General features: G+C 39.7%; 1 protein-coding gene across 2 annotated transcripts in view; it reads left to right on the plus strand.

Moving 5' to 3' along the window:
• Positions 1-21,739, plus strand: part of Tmem26 (transmembrane protein 26) — a 59,601-nt gene that overhangs the window by 11,824 nt on the left and 26,038 nt on the right. For both annotated transcript variants that reach the window (XR_013105208.1, XM_034523760.2), the window contains exons 2-4: positions 4,772-4,850; positions 9,988-10,101; positions 13,997-14,217. Coding sequence is in view for 1 of the 2 variants with exons in the window: in XM_034523760.2 (XP_034379651.1) it covers positions 4,772-4,850; positions 9,988-10,101; positions 13,997-14,217 (414 nt within the window). In the remaining variant the exon portion in view is untranslated. The remainder of the gene's footprint in view (positions 1-4,771; positions 4,851-9,987; positions 10,102-13,996; positions 14,218-21,739) is intronic.

The raw sequence follows: 21,739 nt of genomic DNA on the forward strand, positions 1-21,739 counted from the left end.
GCCAGCGTTCGTGGGTTGTGGTGTTCTCAGCCGCGGTAACAGCACCCTCAGATGCAAGCAAAAGAGCGGTTTCTGTTTTATTTGCATACAGAGCTGCTGGGGAAGGCAGAAGTTCTGTCACTGAGACTCTAAAATGTTGGTCACATGGGTCACATTGTTCTGCTAACACCCTTAACTGATCTTATGCCTCAAATGGTAAGTAATATACAACCATTAAGGAAAGGAAAAGGCGGTATTGCAGTTGAGCGCTTCCAAGTGTGATGGCTTCTACTGACCATTCGGCCTTAGACAGAATAAGTCATTGGACTGCAGAAGTAGGTGGCTCAGTAGTCAACATCACTTGCTGCTGCTCAGATGATCCAGCTCTGGTCTCTAGCTTCCACATTAGTCAGCCCACAACCGCTTTAACTCCATATCCAGGGGGTCTGGTACCATCTTCTGGCTCCTGTGGCTACCTGCTTACATGTGGTGTGCATATACAAACACACATACACAATAATGTATATTAACCTTTTTTGAAAAAGAATAAATGTTGAATAATAATTCTTCAAAGGTCACCGCTCAAATAACATCTTTGGATCCGTTCGTGTACATGTTTGTAGATTCGTCTTTATTCATTCAGTCATTCCTTGTCCACGAATACAAGCATTTAAGTGGTTGAGCATCTGATGAACAGACGTTAGCTGAACACTAAACAAGATAACAATGTGCTGTGTTGGAGAGGAGGATATGAAAAATCAGGGAAAGGCAGGGATTAGGAAACAGGCGGTCTGCCTTGGGAAAGCTGGTATTCTGAAAGCCAATCTACCATCCCCATGATTGCAAAATAGCTCTGTATTCTTTGGGTCTCATGGACAATGCAGATTCCAAACACTACCTGCTGTGGCCTGGATGTACAAGTTGGATGTAAATGGGCAGACATATATAGAAGGGCATCCCAAAAAGGCTTTGGGGGGAGACATTCAGATTTAAAAGTGTTTCGCATCCTCTCTTCAGATCTCAGCCACATTAGGCTTGCTGATCTGAACAAGGACCATGGTTTGTTAGAGGAGAGCATGGTTAGAGTGGAATGTGACTTATTCCTCAGCTTGAGTCTCTCTTCTCACCTTCTGTGTGTCACAGAGCCTGAAGAAAAAAGGACCAAAGAAAGGAAACGTCTCCAAAACTGTTTTTGCTTGAGCAGCACTGGGACTGGAACCCAAGGCTCCAGAGGGGTGCTATACCACTAACAGAGTCCACATTTTCTTTGGTTTTATTTTGCTTTGTTTTAAGTAAACAGTAAGTTGAGGCTGAGATTGCTGGTCTTCATAGGATGTGTGAGGAATAAGGCACTAAAACAGATCGTGGAGTCCCGATTTGGGGGTGAATGAGATTAGACTTTCAATATTACACAACAGAAATTCTTGAATGCTGAGTTGAGTGTGTGTGTGTGTGTCTGTGTGTGTGTGTGTTTGCTGAGCTAATCTTCTAATTAGGAGAACTACACTGAAATGGGATAATGATATTTCTTTCTAATTATAGAAAGGGCTCTAATGCACCAGACATATAATAGGTCATTGGTTTATTTTCAACTTCCTTTGAGGTCTACTGTGCTCCGTGCCTAACACTTCCCCCAGATTATTATTTTAACAGTATTACCAGGGATGTTAGGTGCAAAATTAACAAACTTTTGTTTGACCAGCATTTGCTGTGTCCAAACACAAACAGCTGACACACACAGCTTGCTCTCTGACCAGAACTGACATCCTTCCCCTCGTCTCTCAGTAAACCTTCCTCATGTTTCCTGTGATACATGAGGTCAAAGAGTTGATGGTTTCTTTCTTTTAAGAGCCTGCTCGACATGGGTTTTTGACATTTCTCTGCAGCTCAAACATCTTCCAAGTTATAGTTTAATAATATCTTGACCCATAACCTTTTGCTTCAAAATTGGTTTTGGCAAGAAATCAAAAGTAGAAGAGTGTCTATATTAAATATTGATTTTTTTAAAGACCTTTTATTTCTTGCTCTTTATTTCTTTTTTTTCCTCAGAAGATTAAAGAAGATAACAAAGGGTAAATAGCCTTTTAAAACTCCACCCATTATGTTCTTTTCCCCTTTTATCTTATCTATTTTATCTATCTATCTATCTATCTATCTATCTATCTATCTATCTATCTATCTATTTATTTTACTCTCTATCTTATAATAGTGTTGCTTAGGTAAAGTTTAATCTCACAACTACAAATAGGTACTAAAAACACTTTTACTAAAATGAATTAACTTACTAATTTGATTTTGAGATACTCTATCAAGGAAGACTTTAATCCAAAACCAAGCAAAAGTTGAAGAAATAAGTTTGGAAAGAACCTTACTTGTCTCTTTATTATTATTATTATTATTATTATTATTATTAATATTAATTATTATTATTATTTCATCATCATCACTATAGTCATTATGTTTGCAATCCTCCTGTATCTCAACCTCCAGGGTACTGAAATTACAGGTGTGTATCACTGTGCCCAATGTATTATTTCCGAATTATACAGATAAATTTTCATTGCCCGCTGTACTAGTCTTATTTCCTTTCCTGTGATAGAAAACATCCTGACCCAAAGAGAGGAAAGGCTTCATTTGGTTTCTGAGTCCAGGTCATACTCCATGATTGTGGGGAAGTCAAGCCAGGAACTGGATGTCTCCTATGCACAATCAGAATGCAGAGAGAATAAATGCTTGGGTTCTTGCACTTTTCGTTGCTTGCTGTCTTCTCACTAACACAGTTCAGAGGACAGGCGTAGAGGATGGCGCCGCCCACCTTCACAATAAATCTGCCCAATTCAATCTCAGTCAAGAAAATCTCTCTCACCCATGCCCACCAGCAACCCAATTAGACAATTTCTCTCTAAGAGTCTATTTCCTGGTGATTCCGGATTGTGAAACTAAGGAGCAGAGATAGAATTTGGCAATAAGCACCAGTATAATCTACTGTTTGCTGGGCTCTCTCGTTCACCAGACACTGAGGCATACTGATCCTTGCCAGGCCAATGCTGCTACTGTGTGCTACCATGGTTCTACTCCAGAGTCATATTCATAAGCGGGGCAGGATTTGCAAACTAAATTATATGATACAAGTGGCTCCTAGCCCAATGAAACTGCTTTTAACATGGGAAGGGAGTTGAGAAGGTTCATCCAAATATGTCCGCCGAGACAAGGCTATGCAAAGACATCACACAAATGTTCTCATGAAGGAGCCAGGATGGGAGACTCATTGAATCCTGCCATGCTGGCCCTCTATCACCATAGAGTTTCATCTTCTAGAACTCAGAGAAAGTCAACTCCATTGGCAAAGCTATGCAAATTGACCCTTGGCATGAAGAGTTGAAGGCCACCATGCTTGTCGCCACTGTGTGCTTTGGGAAACAAGTTAGGAGATTGTCAGTACAGGCCATTTGAACCTGAGCGTGTCTCCACCAGTCCTCTCTTCCACTCTCCTGATTTTTAAATCTACAAATAACAAATATTGATGTGATGGTTTGTATATGCTTGGCCCGGGGAGTGGCACTATTAGGAAACGTGGCCCTGTTGGATTGGGTGTAGCCTTTGTTGGAGTAGGTGTGGCCCTATTGGAACAGGTGTGGCCTTGTTGGAACAGGTGTATCATTGTGGGTGTGGGCTTTAAGACCCTCATCCTAGCTGCCTGGAAGCCAGTATTCTGCAAGCAGCCTTCAGATGAAGACATAGAACTCTCAGCTCTGTCTGTGCCATGTCTGCCTGGATGTTGCCATGCTCCTGCCTTGATGATACTGGACTGAACCTCTGAACTTATGAGCCAGCCCCAATTAAATGTTGTTCTTATTAGAGTTGCCTTCGTCATAGTGTCTGTTAACAGCAATAAAGCCCTAACTAAGACAATTGAACTAACCTCTCAAAAGTTCTCAAACCTTTAGATGTTTTTGTTTTTTATTTCTTTCTTTTAATTTTTCAGGTTTAGCACATGCACAAGAGATTGATGAACCATTCTCCATCCTTGCCCCAACCATTTGGGTTTTGTGTTTAATGAGAGGTTATCATCGGAGAGCCCAGAAGCCTAGGTCAATGATCAGGGGAAAAAAATACTATTAATTTCCTTGAAATTGCAAAGTTGAAATAAATCCAGGATTTACTCTGGCTGCAAAATTTGCTTTCTGTAAAACATCTTAAATACCAAATAAGCAGTGTTGTGCCGGAATCTAATTGGTCATGTCCCAGGATGCCATATTACAGTCAGCTTATATTAATTGGATTAGGGATTATTCTGTGAGAATGGCAGCTGGTAGCGGCTTTGCCGTTACTGTGTGTCTCTGTCATTTCTGTGGCAAGAAATCACATAACAATAACCAAGGGTGACTGTGACTGGGCTCCAACATTTTCTTGGCTTCTTTTAGGGAGGTGTGTGTGTGTGTGTCTGTCTGTCTGTGTGTGTGATGTACACTTGAGTTCACATTGTGGGAGCTCATTGTTTGGGGAGGGCATGCATAAGGAGTCAAAGGGCAGATACTGGATTTCTTTCTAAGCACTCTTCATCTTCTGTATTGAGGTTGTCCATGGGGTTGTCTGTCCCCACCTCCTGCATACTAGTATGACCCAAGACCACCTGAAATTTACATGGGCTCTTGGGATGTGACACTAGGTTCTCGGGATGGACAGCAGACATTCTACTTGCTAAGCTGTCTCCTCCACCACCTCCTTAATCATCTTCCTTGAAATTAAAAAATAAATAAATAAAAGCTAAAGTCTCTTTCTCCTCCTTCAGGCTTTCTCCGGCCATTTTTTTGTACCTGATCAACATCATGCCCTCCCTGTGGCTCCTTGAGATGCACCATGGAAACCAGGTATTTGTTCCTAAAACAATGGCAACTTTGAGTAGTGATCCACTTTCAGAATAGGTCATGATGTGTTTCAGCTATGAGCTTTTCCAGGGGGATTGGAATTATCTAGAAGTCAAGAAGTAAGAGGCCAGGGGCAAAAGACACTGACTCCATAATCTATCAAAAATGAATGAGATAATGAAATAATAGCAATTACTTCTGAGTTAGGATTACTTGACTAACACTTCTCGTCAGTGATATCTTAGTTTGCTTAGTTTGCCATGATTAAAACCTGACCAAGAGCAACTTGGAGAAGAGAGGGCTTATTTGGCTTATAGGCCTGATCACAGTCCACTGAGGGAAACTGAGGCAGAAATTTAAACAAGACAAGAGCCCGGGGCAGGAACTAAAGCAGAGGCCACGGAGGGATGCTGCTTACTGGCTTGCTCCCCATGGCTTGCTCAGCCTGTTTTCTTGTACAATCTAGGACCAGCTGCCCAGGAGTGGTACTGTCCATACTGAACCAGGCCTTCCTACATCAATTCTCCATTAAGAAAAGCTTTCCAAGTTTCCCTATAGGCCAATCTGATGGGACCGTTTTCTCAATTGAATTTCTCTCTTCTTAGGTGATCCTAGCTTGTGTCAAGTTGACTGAAAGTGATCTTTGTCTAAGATCCACCCTCCAGTCCCTAGAACACACTAGCTATGGTTCATGGGGGAATGTGAAAATGATATATATATATAAGGCCTCGTTCTGGCATGATTGGGGGAAGATATTTCTAAGATACATAAAAGCAAAAATGAAACTAAATTAAACAGGACACCTTTAGCTGTGCCCACATACATGCATTCAAACTTCTAGGAACCATTGAAAACACAGGGCTAGGAGATTCCAGGAGACAAGTTTTGGAGGTTTGTTGAGACACAGTAAAACAGAAATCTCTGGATTGGACAGAACGCTCATCAGCTGTTAGGAGCTCCTGCTGCCCTTGCAGAGGATTTGAGTTCAGATCCCAGCACTCACATCTGGCTGTAACAAATCCCGGATCTCTAATGGCCTTTTGGGACCTCAGTAGGCACCAGCATTCAAGTACACGCATGCACACACACACACACACACACACACACACACACACACACGGAACATTCTTTTAGAGCCCTGATATTAAACATAAGAGAGTTATATTATGAAGCCCATCCCAGGGAAAGGGATCGTATATATCCAACCATACATGACCATGGTTTCCAATCCAATCCCCATTTGTAAAGCGGCTCCCATCATTCCGGCTCATTTGTTTTCTTGAGTCACAGTCTAGCCTGGTATTTGCTATGTAGCCCAGGCTGGCCCTGAACTTGCAGTTATCCTTCTGCTTCACCTTCCCAAGTTTAGACATTCCCCAGCATAGATGGCTTATATCATATTTTAAATATTGACCTGCACCCTCCATGGACTTGTCTGGCTCACGGGCTCAAGACTAAGCCCATGTTATTTGTTTGGTTAAATCTCTTGCACAAGCCCAGGAGGCTTCCTTGATAAAATGCTTTAGGCAAGACCTGCTCCAAATTGACCCTGTATAGATTTCTTTGTTACTGCTGTTATTTCATATATCGGGGTTGAGTCTCCAGTCTATATGTAACTTTATCTGAAAAGGTTTCCTTCAAACTTGAGGCAGACAGAAAGCAAATTACCTTTGTGGCTATCTTTCGAAGAAACTCCCAAGTAAATATCAATTCTTTAGCCATGAAGAAAACATTTCTTCTCCTCAGGTATCTTGGTGAAATTCATTAACGTCTGAGGCAGCCTCGATGTCTGCATTAAAAAAATGTTTGTAGCCGTAGATTGGTTGATTCGAGTCACCATACGTTTGATTTAAAAAAAAAAAAAAAACCCACAATGAGCCAGAGGACCACTTGAATCTTCTTTCAGGACTATGAAAATGAGCCATGGTGATTGGAATCAATTTCCTCTCTAACAGATCTGATCATACAACATGGCTATCATCCACAATAACAATTCATTTCTCTCAAATGCATTCATAATATAAATGTATTACACAAGTAATTGCTATACAGGTTAAGTCCCATTGCAACCAATAGCATGCAATCAAAACCTCTCTTTTTGATGATGATGGTGATGATGTTGATGATGATGATGATGGTGATAAAAGAGTTTCGAGCCTCAGGCAGAAAGTCTGTGATTTTCATACTACAAAATAAATTGAACCTTTGTCTCTGGGACTTGACAATGAAAAATGAAATCCATGCCCAGAGATTGAAGCAGGCAGGACAAGCAGAGATAGAAGTCAAAAAAGAGAGAGAGGAGAATATCAGGATTATCTTAACAAAGAAATAGCAATAACAAAGAAATAGGTGGCACTGCAGAAAGTGATGCAGAAATCCACTCTGTCCTTTCCCGATAATCACTTTCACTGCATAGGACCCGATAACTTAGAGAGTTTTCAATGAGATGTTCTCACTAGATTTAAGGACCCCATTCTTTAAGCACAGTGCAGCCATTTCTGTTTTATAGAAAAAAAAATAATCCTGGGGCCTAGGAAGCTTAAATTTAGAACCTACACATGGTCCAGAAGAACACACTCTCTAAAGTTTCTGAGCAGCTTGCTTAAGAATCACCTGAATTTTTCCGTGATGGAAAGAGTCATTTACTTCTCATTGCTGGGACCACAGAGATGGAGCCATGACTAGGAACATGCCCTGCCCTCGCAGAAAACTCGAGTTCGGATCCTGACACCCAGTGGACCCAAACCTTCCTGTAACTCCAGCTCTAGGAAATCTGATGCTCTTTCGGACCTCTTCAGTCACTGGCAGGCATGTGACATAAAAACACCGAGAGACACACACATACATGTAATTAAAATAAAATGTAAATCTTAATTTCCGATACTCTTCATTCACTTATATCATTGTTCTGGATGACCGGTTTCATACCTTCATTCCCGACATGCTATGCTCTACACGAATGTAAGCAAACTGTCCTGAGGATAGCAATTCTAAGCCCGCATGAGCTCTTCTTGTGACAGAGAACACGGAGGGCCCGCTCTCTGTGACGCCCTTCTTATGTTTGAGCTGAAGGGATACCCTAGGCTTTAACAACCCAGCCATAAATGTGTAACGCGCTGGTACCAAAATGACCTTCATAAAATCCCTTGCATGATGATTACTGAAATGACAGCTCCAAAAAGCTGAACAGGTCAAGTTAGGGTTAAGGATTCAAACCTGTATGTGTGGTGGCCTTAATGTTGTGAAAAGGGAGGTTCTGTTCGTCTAAAACGCAGTAGCGGGAGAGCAAAGGAGCCCAATTACCATGACGCTCATGAAAAGTCCAAGTCCTTCGCTTCCAAATTAGAAAGCGCTGCACTCGAGGGTGACATTTCCCATAAATAGCAAGGTGTTTGTGGAGTTTTAGAGATAAAGGGATCAGATCCTATCATCTCACCAGTTTTAATATACAGTATATTTTCATGCCTATAAAAAGGTGGTCACATTTTGTTCCTAGTGACAATTATGTAATTTCAGCTCACAAAGGTACACTGTAAAATGATCATTTGGAATCTGGACAAAAGAGTAAGTGTTTTATCACCATTATCTCCTCATGAAACCTTAGTAATATGACTATATACATATGTGCACACGAATATGTGCAGACACAGCATACACTCGCATGCACAGTCACACCGACCTGCACACATGCACATATGTACACATAAACATACACATACACAAGCATACATACATACAGAGGCACTCACATATGCTGCCCACATGAAGACACACGCACACACAACTGTGCACGCACATATAAGCACATGCACACACATGTGCATCCACACAGATACTTGCACTTTCACTTGCATATACACACATACATATGTACATGCATACCCCACATGCACATACACATGTAGTGTGCATGCTTCTAGTTATTCATCCTACTTCATATCCAACATGAGTCACTTGGACTCACAGCAGAAAATAATGGCTTCTTGGTATATGTTTTTTTTTTTTTTTTATCTACTTATCAAATGGTTTACAGAATAAATAGCATGGTATGGTTAATAAGAAAAAATTATTTCTTATGGCTTGAGTTGTTTTTTTTTCCTCAATAGATTCTCTGAAGTAATATGTAGATATGGAGTATGGTAGTGATGACGATGATTGTGGTGATGGTGGTGGTGGTGATAGTTGCTGGTAATAGCTCTCTTCCTCTGTGTGTCTGTCTGTCTGTGTGCTTTCTCTGTCTCTCTGTCTCTGTATTTCTGTCTCTGTCTTTCTCTGTGTCTCTCTGTCTCTACCTCTGTTTCTTTCTCTTCTCTCTCTCTCTCTCTCTCTCTCTCTCTCTCTCTCTCTCTCTCTCTCTCTCTGTGTGTGTGTGTTTGTGTATGTGTGTGTGTATAAAATATGTCAGCACTGCAGATGCTTAGAAAGAGTCACACACTCCCTAAAGAAGGTCTGTGAAGCATGATCTCATGGTGGTTACACTGTCAAGGGTTGGCTCTTTGTTCTCTTATAAATTTTTTCCATCTCTTATTTTATCTCAGTTTCCCAGTATCTGTCTGGATCAAATTACAAGTCGTTTGTTTGTCGACACGCACGTACGAAAATAAAGAAAGAAGGAAATCACCTTCTAGGTCAATTCTCAAATTTCCCACAACCCTAAGTTGGCTTCTATGGCAACCCTGGTGTCTGGGACACTAGACATGCTGACCTTTTGTTTGTGCCAGTGCCTGGCCTGAAGGGTGAAAAGGGATTGGATCATTTATTTAACTGGAATGGTATTTTTAGATAGTGTTCTTGGTAAGAAACAAACTCATAAAATAAACGCTTCGACGGGCTTGTACGTATTCTCAGAGTTTTATCACAAATTGTTCCAACAAAGGTTCAAGAAAGGGACCCCAGTTACTAACCAACGGAGTTTTACAGCTTTCTAAGATGGCGCAGCATCTGTAGCCTCCTGTGCTACAAGATAGGGAGACAGGCAGTGAGCATTCTCCTTGGGTGTCTTTCACCTCATATTCTGGTCCTGTTATGTTTATGTGGTTTCTGTAGATGTCTCACATCCTTACAATCTTTTGCATTGAGTGAAACTGCTTTGCTGTTACTTTGTCATGATAGTTTGTGCATACCTGCTCTCAACTCTTAGTATTGCAGCACCCAGTCTGAGAGAACGGCACAGAACTTCAGCAGAAGAGGAGATGTCAATCAAACCCTGTCATCCCACAGAGCCACCAATGGAATGGGGAATATCCTTGAGCTGGTGAGAGCTTTTCCCAACACTTATGGAAAGTTTGCTAAGGTTGCCAAAGTTTGGAAGACAGGAATTGCAAAAAAAAAGGATGTATTTCATTCATTAAACTCATACTCCCCTCATCAGAGGATGTACTTTACATTAATGAACTTATGCCTTAGGAACACGCTCTCAACATGTGCACAGAAACAAACCAAAAGGGTATCATAGCATATTAACTATATACAAATTTATGGGCTCTAATTCTATGTCTATATTTTTAAATATAGTTATGTGTAATAGTACACATAACTCTTTCATTCGTACATAACCTTCCCTCTTACCACATCTGGCACCTTGACAGTATGTTAGAACATCTGTATAGATTTGAAGCAGGGTATCACACAGGCTAAGAACTCACTGTATAGCTGATAATGACCTTGAACTCTTAACCTTCCTACCTCCACCTTTCCCATGCTAGGATTATAGGCACGTACGTACCTCCACATCAGGTGTATGTGGTGCTGAGGATTGGACCCAGGGTCTCATGCATACTAGGCACCAGGTCAACTGAGCTATAGCCACAGTCCCAATGCTTTACCAAAGATTGATGAACCTACATGGATATGTCATTGTCACTAAATGTCATAGTTTAATTAGATTTCACTTTGGGTATTGTGCATTCTATGGGTTTAGACAAATGTATTATAGTCTATCTGTCTGTCTGTCTGTCTGCCTGTCTATCTAGCATATACCTATCTATGTATCTATCATCTATCTAACATCTATTGATCACCTATCATCTATGTACCTATCATCTGTCATCTATCTAACATCTAGTGATCTATCTGTCTGTCTGTCTGTCTAACTATATAATCTATCATCTATAGTATCCATCCAAAATGTGTGCTTGTCTGTCAATGAACCTCCACTTTCCTACCCTCTCCAATCACTTTTAACAAGGGAACCCCCTTCTCCTTCTTCCTTTCCCTCCTTATTTCCCTCTAGCTCCCACTATCTCAGTGGCTCTCAACTTGTGTGTCGAGACCCATTTGAGGCTAAACGAGCTTTTCAGAGGGGGGCTTCTAAGGCCATTAGAAAAAACAGATATTTACAATATGGTTAGTAACAGTAGCAAAATTACAGGTATAAAAATAGCAACAAAAATAATTTTACAGTTGGGGCTCACCACAACATGAAGGATCCTCTTTTGGTCTCTTGCCTTTTACAGAGTAGGAAGTTTTAATTTTCGTGAAGTTCAGCTTACTAATTCTTTCTCGGATCCTTGCTTAGATCTAAAGTCACCACCACAACACACACCATGCTGGCTTTCCTTAACCCGAGCCATTGACAGCTTTGCATTTTATGTCTGGTTCTTTGAATTTTGGGAAGAGTGCAAGTGGCGTAGCTCTACAAAATTTATGATTTATTTATTTATTTTTAATTTTAATTTATTTGTTTGCCAGCATGTGGATGTCTAATTAGTCTAGCACCATTTTTTTTTAAAACAACTCTCTCCTCTCCACCGAAATATATTTGCTAATTCATCGAACATTTCTTGTGGGTTTGTGGGGTCTGTTTCTGGGTTTTCTCTTCTGGCCCACGGTTCTATTTGTCTCTACCTTTTACCCAAGGTGCACTGTCTATGTAATAGCAGTAGTAAGTCCTAAAAGCCACTGGGCACTGGGGCTCCACTTTGTTCTGCTTTAACGCTAGTGTGTGGTAGTTTGGATAGTTTACCTCTCCACATAAATTCTAGACTCAGTTCTTCCCTCACCAAAGAGCTTGATGGCATTACAGTTGGGCTGATACAGAACACACATCAAGTCATGGACCACTGACATGTTGACAATGCTAAGTCTCCTTACCCATGAGCACAAGTCCTCTTTCCAGTTACTCCATGTTTGACTTCAGCCTTCAATGACTGTGCACATAGCTCAGACCTAGAGCACATGTCTTATAGGTCCAAGGCTGTATTTGATTTCATAAAGCAGAGAAACTGATTTAACTCCTCAGTCTTTAGCATTTTTATCATATATGTGTGTATCTGTCATATGTATGCACATATACATATATGTGTGTGTGTGTATGTGCTAATATGTGTATTTTAACAGAGGTGTGCATATATCATGTATGTACTTTAACATTTTGTTAGATTCATAAGTTACTTTTATGTTCCACAGTGACAGTGTAAGTAATACTGAATTTTAACTCCAATATCCACTTCCTTACCAGTACATAGGAAGAAGATTGAACCTACGTTTTGTTTATTAAGTCGGAGAAAGTTTTTTTCTTCTTTCTCACACCAGCTCTTCAAGACTTTCTACATATAAAAATACATATAATGTCTGGACAAAAGCAGTTGTATTTTTTTCCAATGAGTACCACTTTTTTTTTCTATATTATATGTAATGTTTGTAATATATAAATATATATAACATTCATACAATAGAAAATAATATTTGCCAAAACAGAGTGATAGGGTGGCTATTTTTCTTCACATATCTTATATTTATCAAGTTGGTAATGATCACTTTGAAAACAGTTTACAAACAGAGGTCTCTACCACCGAAGGGTGGTTTTTTTTTTTTTTTTTTTTTTTTTTTGGTTTTTTGAGACAGGGTTTCTCTGTGTAGCCCTGGCTGTCCTGGAGCTCACTCTGTAGACCAGGCTGGCCTCGAACTCAGAAATCCGCCTGCCTCTGCCTCCCAAGTGCTGGGATTAAAGGCTTTTTTCCCACGGGAGCGAGATTCGAACACATGGAGAGAGCGCAGAGGGACCCGCGCCCTCTGCAGGCAGAGGCCTTAAGGGCTGCGCCACCGCCGGTTCGCTGGGTGTTTTCTAAAATGAGCCCTGAGTAGAAGAAAGCAATCCACTCATTATTATCCGAGTTTCAGTTAGAGCTTACTTGTGTCACCATGGACAAGTCACTTGGATTTCATCTTAACCAAAACAATCACATTTACCATGATAATGTTTTGCCCCTGTGAGTTAAATGAGTTTTTTGTGAAGCCACACAGAAGAAACGTCAAGCGGTGACAAAAAAAAATAAATAATTCTTGATCTTCCTGCGTGGATTCGATTAGTACTTGGTCATTTCTCTTGTTTTATCCTTGTGTTCTTGGTATGAGAACCGATCTGAATGTCAATTTTGCACTTAGTAATTATGCTGCTTGGATAGATCACCTGGAGCCATTATCCTGTCTACTTGTGACATAGATCTTGTAGTCTTTAAATATTTCAGTCTAAGCCAATAGTAACATATTTTAAAATTTACTTAGAAGTCAAACGGGAAGGGTATTTCCTCTGGGATGTACTACGGGATCTAAAATTTCTCCCAAACCTAAGAGTAAAGACAGGCTAATTTTTTTTTCTTGCTGACTTACTGATTATTGAATAAAGTGCTGATTATTCAGAGTAAAGAAAGGAAATATTACAATTGTTCTCTTTCATTGAATAAACAGATAAACACTAATTTTTCTAATTAAAGGAAGATTGTAAAAATTCCAATGTTAATAAATTCAGATTTTTAAATCAGTAAAAGAAAAATATTGCATTGTTTTTTATAATTTTACTATGGAACTAATCAAAGTTTGTTATGCTTTATACTTTATTACGGATTATATTAAAACACTCAGCGATCTTTAAAACATTATTAAATTCTTTAAATATCACAAGGCATCATCTTATTAGCTGTGTAAGGTTTAAATTAACCACATGTTAAGTGAGTCCTGCTTTAAAAACCACACTGCATTTCTTTGTAGAGTGTTCAGCTAAAAGGAGTGTCATTTTTCTTAGTTATTAAACAATGACTCTTGGAAAATGTTGACAAAGACACACTGTTTACCAAAAGCTGAAAACCCTGTTGAAGTAGATAATCATTTACACACTGATGGTTCCTAATCCTGATGTCTCTGTTTCACAGGCCAGGGGCTTTGTTGACAACTTATCCATGGTATGCGAACCAGTCTGGACCTTAGGACTCCACCAGACACTCCTGCTAATATTAATCATTGGACGGTGGCTTCTCCCCATTGGAGGCACCATTACTAGAGACCAACTCTCAGAACTTCTTCTGATGTTTGTGGGGACAGCGGCTGACATACTGGAGTTCACTACTGAGACGCTGAAGGAAAATAACGTCAGGTAAGGTCCTGATTCAATGTCAGTACCACACATTTGGCTTGCTGCTCTGTTATTTGTACCAAACCTGATTCTTGGTTCCATTGTCTATACTTAGCATATGTAAGGCTTTTAACGGTAGGGCTCGCTCGTGAGATGACTTATTTAGTGAACTGTTTTCTATGCAAGTCCCGGGACCTGAGTTGGGATCCATAATTCCCATGTAAGCACCAGGCATGGTGCTGTGTGTCTGGGTGTGTCTAGGATCACAGCACTGGAGATACAGACAGGAGGATCTCTGGGGCTCACTGGGAAACTGTTCAAGCTGAATCAGTAAACTCTGTGTACAGTGAGATTAAGGTGGGGGTAATAGATGGAAATTTCACACATCAAACCGCTGGGCTTCAGATACACTTAAAGGCATGTGCAGACACACCAGTACACATAAGAACACGCATGAACATATATTCAGATATACACCACATGAACTATATATACATATACATACACACATACATATATATGTACATACACACACACTACACATACACACACACACACTATTGACCAATCTTCATAGTAAAAAAGGAAATGCAGGAAGGAGGCTTGGTCTGAGAGAGAGACAGGATATACTCAGCCTGGGTAAAACAGAAGAGAGCCTTGTAGTTACACTGTAAGTCCAGGAGGATCATGGCAGAACCATAGTGACTACTGGTATCTGGAGACCCTCGGGTACCTCTTTCTCCTTCAACCAAGTGTCAGCAGTATAGCCAATGCCACTATTTTCTCCAAGATCACATAGTTCCAATGAGCCATGGAGACACCGTCCCTTTCTCCAGCTGAAGAATTTACATTTCCCGGTGAGAAGGAGAACGGAGCAGATGAAGTTTTATTGTACGGAATTTTATTTTCAGTCAGTTTTGTTCAAAGCGCCCAAAGGCTTTCTGGTGGAGATGCCTATAAATTAAAACTTATTGAGTTGGTACTTTTATTTTTGCCACCAGCAAGTAAACTCAGAATCCATGATCACATCTGTTTATGGAACTGCTTTCTTCCCATTAGGGATTTGAGTCTCCGTGCCTGGATGTACTTTAAGCTTGGGTTGTTTTGTATGATGCTATAAAAATAAATTGGAATGAGGCTGGCTTTTAATGCTACGGTTTACTTTATCCCACTCTCTTCAAACAACAAAACATAAAGCCCGAGTAAAACACACCAACTTATTAAATAAGCCTAATTTCTCAATCACAGTGTGAATCATTATTTGTAAGCGAGAGATTTTTTTTCAGAAATTGTTTTATGCATACTAATTTTTCTTTTAGTTTATTAAGTCGACATCATTTTTCGAGGTATGAAATATGAATTGGAGGGCTGTAGTCATGGTGCTTATTTTCGTGTGGTGGTTTCAATGCCTTATGGCTGGTCAGCATTTTACATTGTAGAGCTATGTCAGATACATTTAAGATCATTGTAATACAATGTCGTTACTACATGAACATGAATGGATCACGATGGAGCCCCTGAAATTATGAACGTGGGTAGTTACAGAGACCTGGCATGTATCTGTAAATGGATGCATGCATGCTAAATATCCACAGAGCAGAGAGACAGCACAAGACAGTAAAGGGCTCAGAGAGGGCTGTGTTTTATGGAGCTAGTTGTAAAATGAGAGAAATGCCAAACCCAGTTATCTTAATGGGCTCTGTGCGTCCCATCCAGAAATACCATCAAAGAGTAATGGATCTCGTGTTTACCAATAAATGTTGATTATTAAATAAGTTTATTTAATTGCTTGACCCATAAAAAAGGCGCCCTTGGAAGTCACTCGGCACTGTTTAATTGACTAAGAACTGGTTTGTTATTTAACATGTGCCAGGTACCGTGTTAGGCAGAGCCCGGGAAGCAAAACCATAAACAAGTTATGAACCAAAGATCACGCAGTTCAGCCAAAACAGGACTGTTTCGGCCCAGCAAGAATTTAGGGAGCACTTGATGTTTGTAAGCATCATCGATCTCCCCAATTTTTTTCCCTCACTTACAATTCAATTTGAATACTTTCTGAGTATATATTTTGAAAAATTTAAACTTGCGTTTTATGCAAGTTAATGCCTAATGAGGCTGAGTAAATTAGAGTAGGTCCCTGTATCTACAGTATCTTTCTCATCTGTGGACAGAAAGTGTTGTAGAAATGACTCCAAGTTCATTATAGCACCATAGCAAGGATTGCACGCTAACGTTATACAATGTTTTCTAAGGACTTGTGTGTCCTGCAAACATCCTCCCATAGATAATACAAAATTCTTGTTACAGATTCTATTTCTAAATATCTTTACATATCGTCTTCAGTTGTATTTTCTCAAATTCAAATAATTTTGTTTCAGTATTTCTGGATTGTGCCAGTGGCCTTTTGTGATTTTCCATTTGCCCCCTTGCACCTCCGTAACTCAAATGCACCTCACCCCGTGGTCAAGTCCCACGATGTATCTAGAGGTTTTCCTCTCTTCAAAAAGCTTGCTTCCAAGTGCTAAGTTCCTGTCTCAAGTCCCACATATATTGGAAGAAATGATACCAAAAATATCTTGTGTGTGTGTGTATGTGCACATGTGTATGCACGTGTACATGTGTGTGTCTGTGTGCTTGTGTGTGCACATGTGTATGCATGTGTGCATATCTGTGTGTGTCTGTGTGTGCATGCACATGTGTATGCATGTGTGCATGTGTGTGTGTGTCTGCCTGTTTGTTCAGAGGATGAGACTGGATCCCATGGAACTGTAGCCACTATGTGGCTACTGTAGCCTTCTTCCTGAATCTCACTGATGTCTTATGAGTAACAGAGTTCTCTGTAATACAGTGTACTGGTTTGCCTCTTTTGGGTCATGTTTCTTGTTGCTATATACAGGAAATAAGAACAAATTCAAAATCAGTGTCTTCCCTTTTCCACCTATGGAACTTTTCCTCTCTCTCTCTCTCTCTCTCTCTCTCTCTCTCTCTCTCTCTCTCTGTGTGTGTGTGTCTCTCTCTCTCTGTGGGGGGGTTCCATTTTATTTAATTTTGAGATAAATCTTCAAGTTCAGTATTTTTGGCACTGACCCAGAATTATTTGTTGTACCAGCTTGGACTAATTGTCTCAAAAATATCTGTTGAAAATACTCTTTCTGGGTTCAGCTGGTATATTTATTCAAAATCAATTGACTACAGGTATAAGAGCTTCAATGAGGCATATGTGTGCTTGAAACCAACCTCACTCTTACGGTGGTTTTGGTAGACACGATAGCACAGCTTTCTAAACGCCATTGCTTCTGGTAACCTAGCCATGTGACTGTGATCAACTTGTTTTACTTTAAGTAAAACAAACAAACAAACAAACAAACAAACAGAAACAAACCAGACAACAAGAATACAAATGGAAAACCTTGTGGTCTTGTAGGAAGTGAGCTAACCTGAAGGATTAGTTGGGAAGTTTCAGAATTATAAAACCCTCTCATCCGTGAATGTGAAAAATCTGAGCTTGTTTCTAACATGTTTGCATCCTTTCGGGGATCTTCGTCCTCCTACTGGCTTGCCTTGCCCAGCCTTAATATGAGGGGAGAAGACCAATTTTACTGAGACTTGTTATGCCTTGTTTCTTGATTTTCCAGATATCCCAGGGAGACCTGGAGTTTTTGAAGGGAAACTGAGGAGGGGTGGATGGGAGGGAGGAAGCAGGAGTGAAGGAGCTGAGGGCTGGAGACAGGGATGGAGGAGAAACTGCTGTTGGAATGTTATATATGCCTTTCAAGTCCTTTCTCTGCCTTTTTACATGATTCTCTTGAGTCTTTTATTATTTCCTTTATTGTTCTTTTATTATTATTCCTTATATTCTCTCTAGTGGAGTTTTTTTCTTTTTCTTTTAATCTCCTTTTCTTATGTTTAGTTGCTTTAGTAGGGACATTATTTACGTACGTAATGATATGGTAGCAATGACACACAAAGCTTGCATATGCTGCTTTATCTCCAGGTTTTACTATATGTTAGATCATCCTATTTACAAGTGAAGACACTTCTGATTGTTGCCAAAGTACGCTCCGTGAATTTGTTTTTCTTGTCTTATTCTACTGTCTTGTAGGCTTCCTCTCCATCACACAGATGCAGTAGAATTGAACATTTCAGTCTCAAGAGAAACATTTTGTCTTTCTCTGTTAAGGGCGCGGTTGTCATTTTGCTGGCACAGACTATCATTATAAACTTGAGGAAATGTAATTTTATTTCTACATTAGTGAGAATGTGGTTTTTGTTTTTCTGTGTATTGAATACCAGTGACATCTGCCGTTATTGATATGATTTTTATTTTGGTTGTCCTTTATTATAAAAACAAAAGTCTATATTACACTAACCGATCTTCAGATGTTAAACCACTTTTGATGCCGGGATAAATTGAACTTAGTTGTGCCGCAGAGACCTTTGTGATGTGGTTTTTGGTCTGATTTGTCAACATTTCTCATTTCTTCCATTTTGTCCATGGGGCATTTTGGTCCACAGTATTATCTCTAATGGTGTCTTGTTCCAGCTTTTGAATCCACATAACACTGGGTTTTAGAAACAAACCAGGAAGCATTCTTTTCATTTCTATTTTCTGAAAATAATTTTTGCATAATTAATATTATTTCTTTCAAGATTTTATAGAATTCCCCAAGGAAGTAATCCGGGCCAGGCCTTTACTTTATGGGAAGTGGTTTCTTTTTCCTTTTCTTTCTCTTCCTCCTCCCCTTCACCTTCTCTTTCCTTCTTCATCTCTTCTAATCACTAATTCAATATTATTTCTTCCCCTAGGACTAATTAGATAATTTACATTTTTCTTATTTGTGGTTGTGCTTTTCCCTCAAGGGCATTTTTTCCCTTTCATGTAAATGAGCGGTCTTTTGTCATGATGTACTCCTGCTGCTAGCATACTTGTGTTAATCTCTGTGGACTCAGAGGTTGAGCCCTCTTTTTCATTTCCTGGGTTTCAATGTTGGCTCACTCTCTTTTCTTTTCCCCAGAGAGGATGGGTTTGCTTACTTGTTGGGTGAAGATTATCGGCTTATTAACTAATTGTTTAACTTATTTATTTATAAAAACAAACCTGTGGGTTTTATTGACTTGATGATTATTCTATTTTCATTTCTTACTCAGACTTTAAATTGCCAGTCTTCTCCAGCATCCAAAGTCTCATGTTTATTTCTCAGCAAGGCTGTCTTAAGATCCTAGAGATTCTGATGTCTTGACCTTTTATTTAATATAATTCAAAATTAGTTTTCGCGTAGATGATGGTTCCTCAAATACTCTCCTTCATTTTTATTTTAATTCTATTGTACTCTGTTTTTATGATTTAAATGTGAACCAAGGGTGTTCTGCTTGCATAAGAAGGACCAGTTCTTGTTTACACTCTATCATAGGTTAATCCTGAGGCTACAGTAAAATACAACAGCATTAGTTCATTTCCTCATGGCTCCATCTTCTCATGGACCATAACTTCATCTTAATCTCCTCTCGAGGGCTATTATATGAATACATATATTATGCCTTGATATGTTACAGCACACACTATGGTTTGATCTTTAACAATATTTTCATTTAACAAAAGGGTGAGATCCCTTTTCATCCAATTTGGCAAAATCACTTGGTGTTGCTGGTTTTGGATTGTTGTTTTGTTGTTGGTGGTGGTGGTGATGGTGGTGGTTTTTTTTTTTTGTTGTTGTTGTTTAGGTTTTTCGGGGATTTGTTTGTTTGTTTGTTTGTTTTTGACAAACCTGATAGCACTTTTCAAGTCTTTCTTTAACTGGACTAAACTAAACTAAAAAAACCAAATGTTTATTTTGCCTTTGTGCTTGAAGAATACAGCTTTGTTTTTATAAAGGCTACTTGGTTGACAAGCTCTCCTTTTGAACACACATATGTGATATAAATATCTATATTGCATGTAGGCCATTCACTCAACCAACCGTTTGGAGCACCACTATCTCGATTCAGTTTTACCCTCTTGCTTTTCACAGCTGTCTTGCACATGAGGAATCGGCTTGCTGCTTCCAAAGATGCTCTTACTCCGTTTACCAGCAGTGGGTCTGTGCTACATGTAGGCCCACACAGCAGCCATCCCTGCTTTCTTTTCCCATCCCTTTTCTAAGGTTGCTGTTGAGAGTGTGTTTGCGTCTTTCTGGGTTCTTGGCTTCTTCCTTTGAAATGCCTTTGACCTCTCTGAGCTTTAGATGACGTATTTGCTATGGGTCTATCCACCAGGCCACTCACCTGTCTTCTACTGTCTCAAATCTGGACTTGAAGCCAAACCATGGAATCATTCAAGTTGATTTTTCACATCGGTCCCTGTCCTATTGACTCTGAGGGTCTCAATTCATTCCACGCGGCTGCTGTATGCTTTACTTAGTCTGTGGATTTGTTGAGTGTTTCACGTTCCATTTTTGTTTAGCGTGCGAGCACAGAACTGTTTTCCAGTTTTGAAAAGATTAGCTGCTTTGATGCCCTTGCTTTGTGCTAAATCATTTCATCTTTAGTTCCAGGCTCCTCGTTTCTGGTTTTTGAGGTATCATGTACTTTGTTGATAATGGGGCACTTTCCGTTCATTCATCTCTGCTACCGTCACAAGCTTCTTCATCTGTCACCTTATAAATGTTTTTATTTTTAAGCGTATGAGTTTGCCTGCAGGTATGTGTGCGCTCCACATGTATTCAGTGCCTGCAGAGACCAGAAAGTGGTTTATGGAGTTGGAGTTACGGGTAGGCACTGAGAACTGAACCTGGGTCCTTTCAAACAGTAGCAAGCACTGGTGACTACTAAAATGTTTCTCCAGACAGACCTCTCCCTTTGTTTTCTTAATCAGAGCAATCGATCAACCTCCGGATGACACTGGCTGATGCCTTGGCTTATTTATTTGTTTGATTTTATGGACTCATTCGTTTTATTACATTTTTGTTTCATAATAATGTTTGGTAAATAATAACATTATTATTCATTTTACATTCTTGTTTTATTTATTTATTTATTTATTTAATTTTATTAATGTATTTACTTGTTTGATTTTCAATGTTATTTTTAGCCTGAACCTTGCACAGTTCCAGTATAATGATGTAGTTTGCAGTTGTAACAAGAGCAGAAATGGCTATAGAACCTTTAATGGCTTATAGCCACTACCACTGAAGGCATGTGATATACTCAAATGCACATCTGTGCTCAGGCAAGCTTCATTTAAACACGGCCAGTTGGGCCCTCTCTTCACATGCCTCTACTTTCTTAGACAACTGAGAACACAGGACAATTTATCATGCCCTCCCCCCCACACCCCCATAACTTTGCTTTTAGAAATTCTCTGATAAATTTGAAGCCTATTAATTGCTCACACGAGTTGGCTTACAGTCTTGACGTTAGTTGTAAATTTTCAGTTTCATTTCTAAACATACCCATCATGTCTCTGGACCACCACATTTCTAAGTGTGAGCTTGCTTGTTCTCTCTCTCTCTCTCTCTCTCTCTCTCTCTCTCTCTCTCTCTCTCTCTCTCTCTCTTTTCCTCCCCTC

This window comes from Arvicanthis niloticus, chromosome 20, assembly GCF_011762505.2.
Source record: "Arvicanthis niloticus isolate mArvNil1 chromosome 20, mArvNil1.pat.X, whole genome shotgun sequence".
NCBI classification, from domain to species: Eukaryota; Metazoa; Chordata; class Mammalia; order Rodentia; family Muridae; genus Arvicanthis; species Arvicanthis niloticus.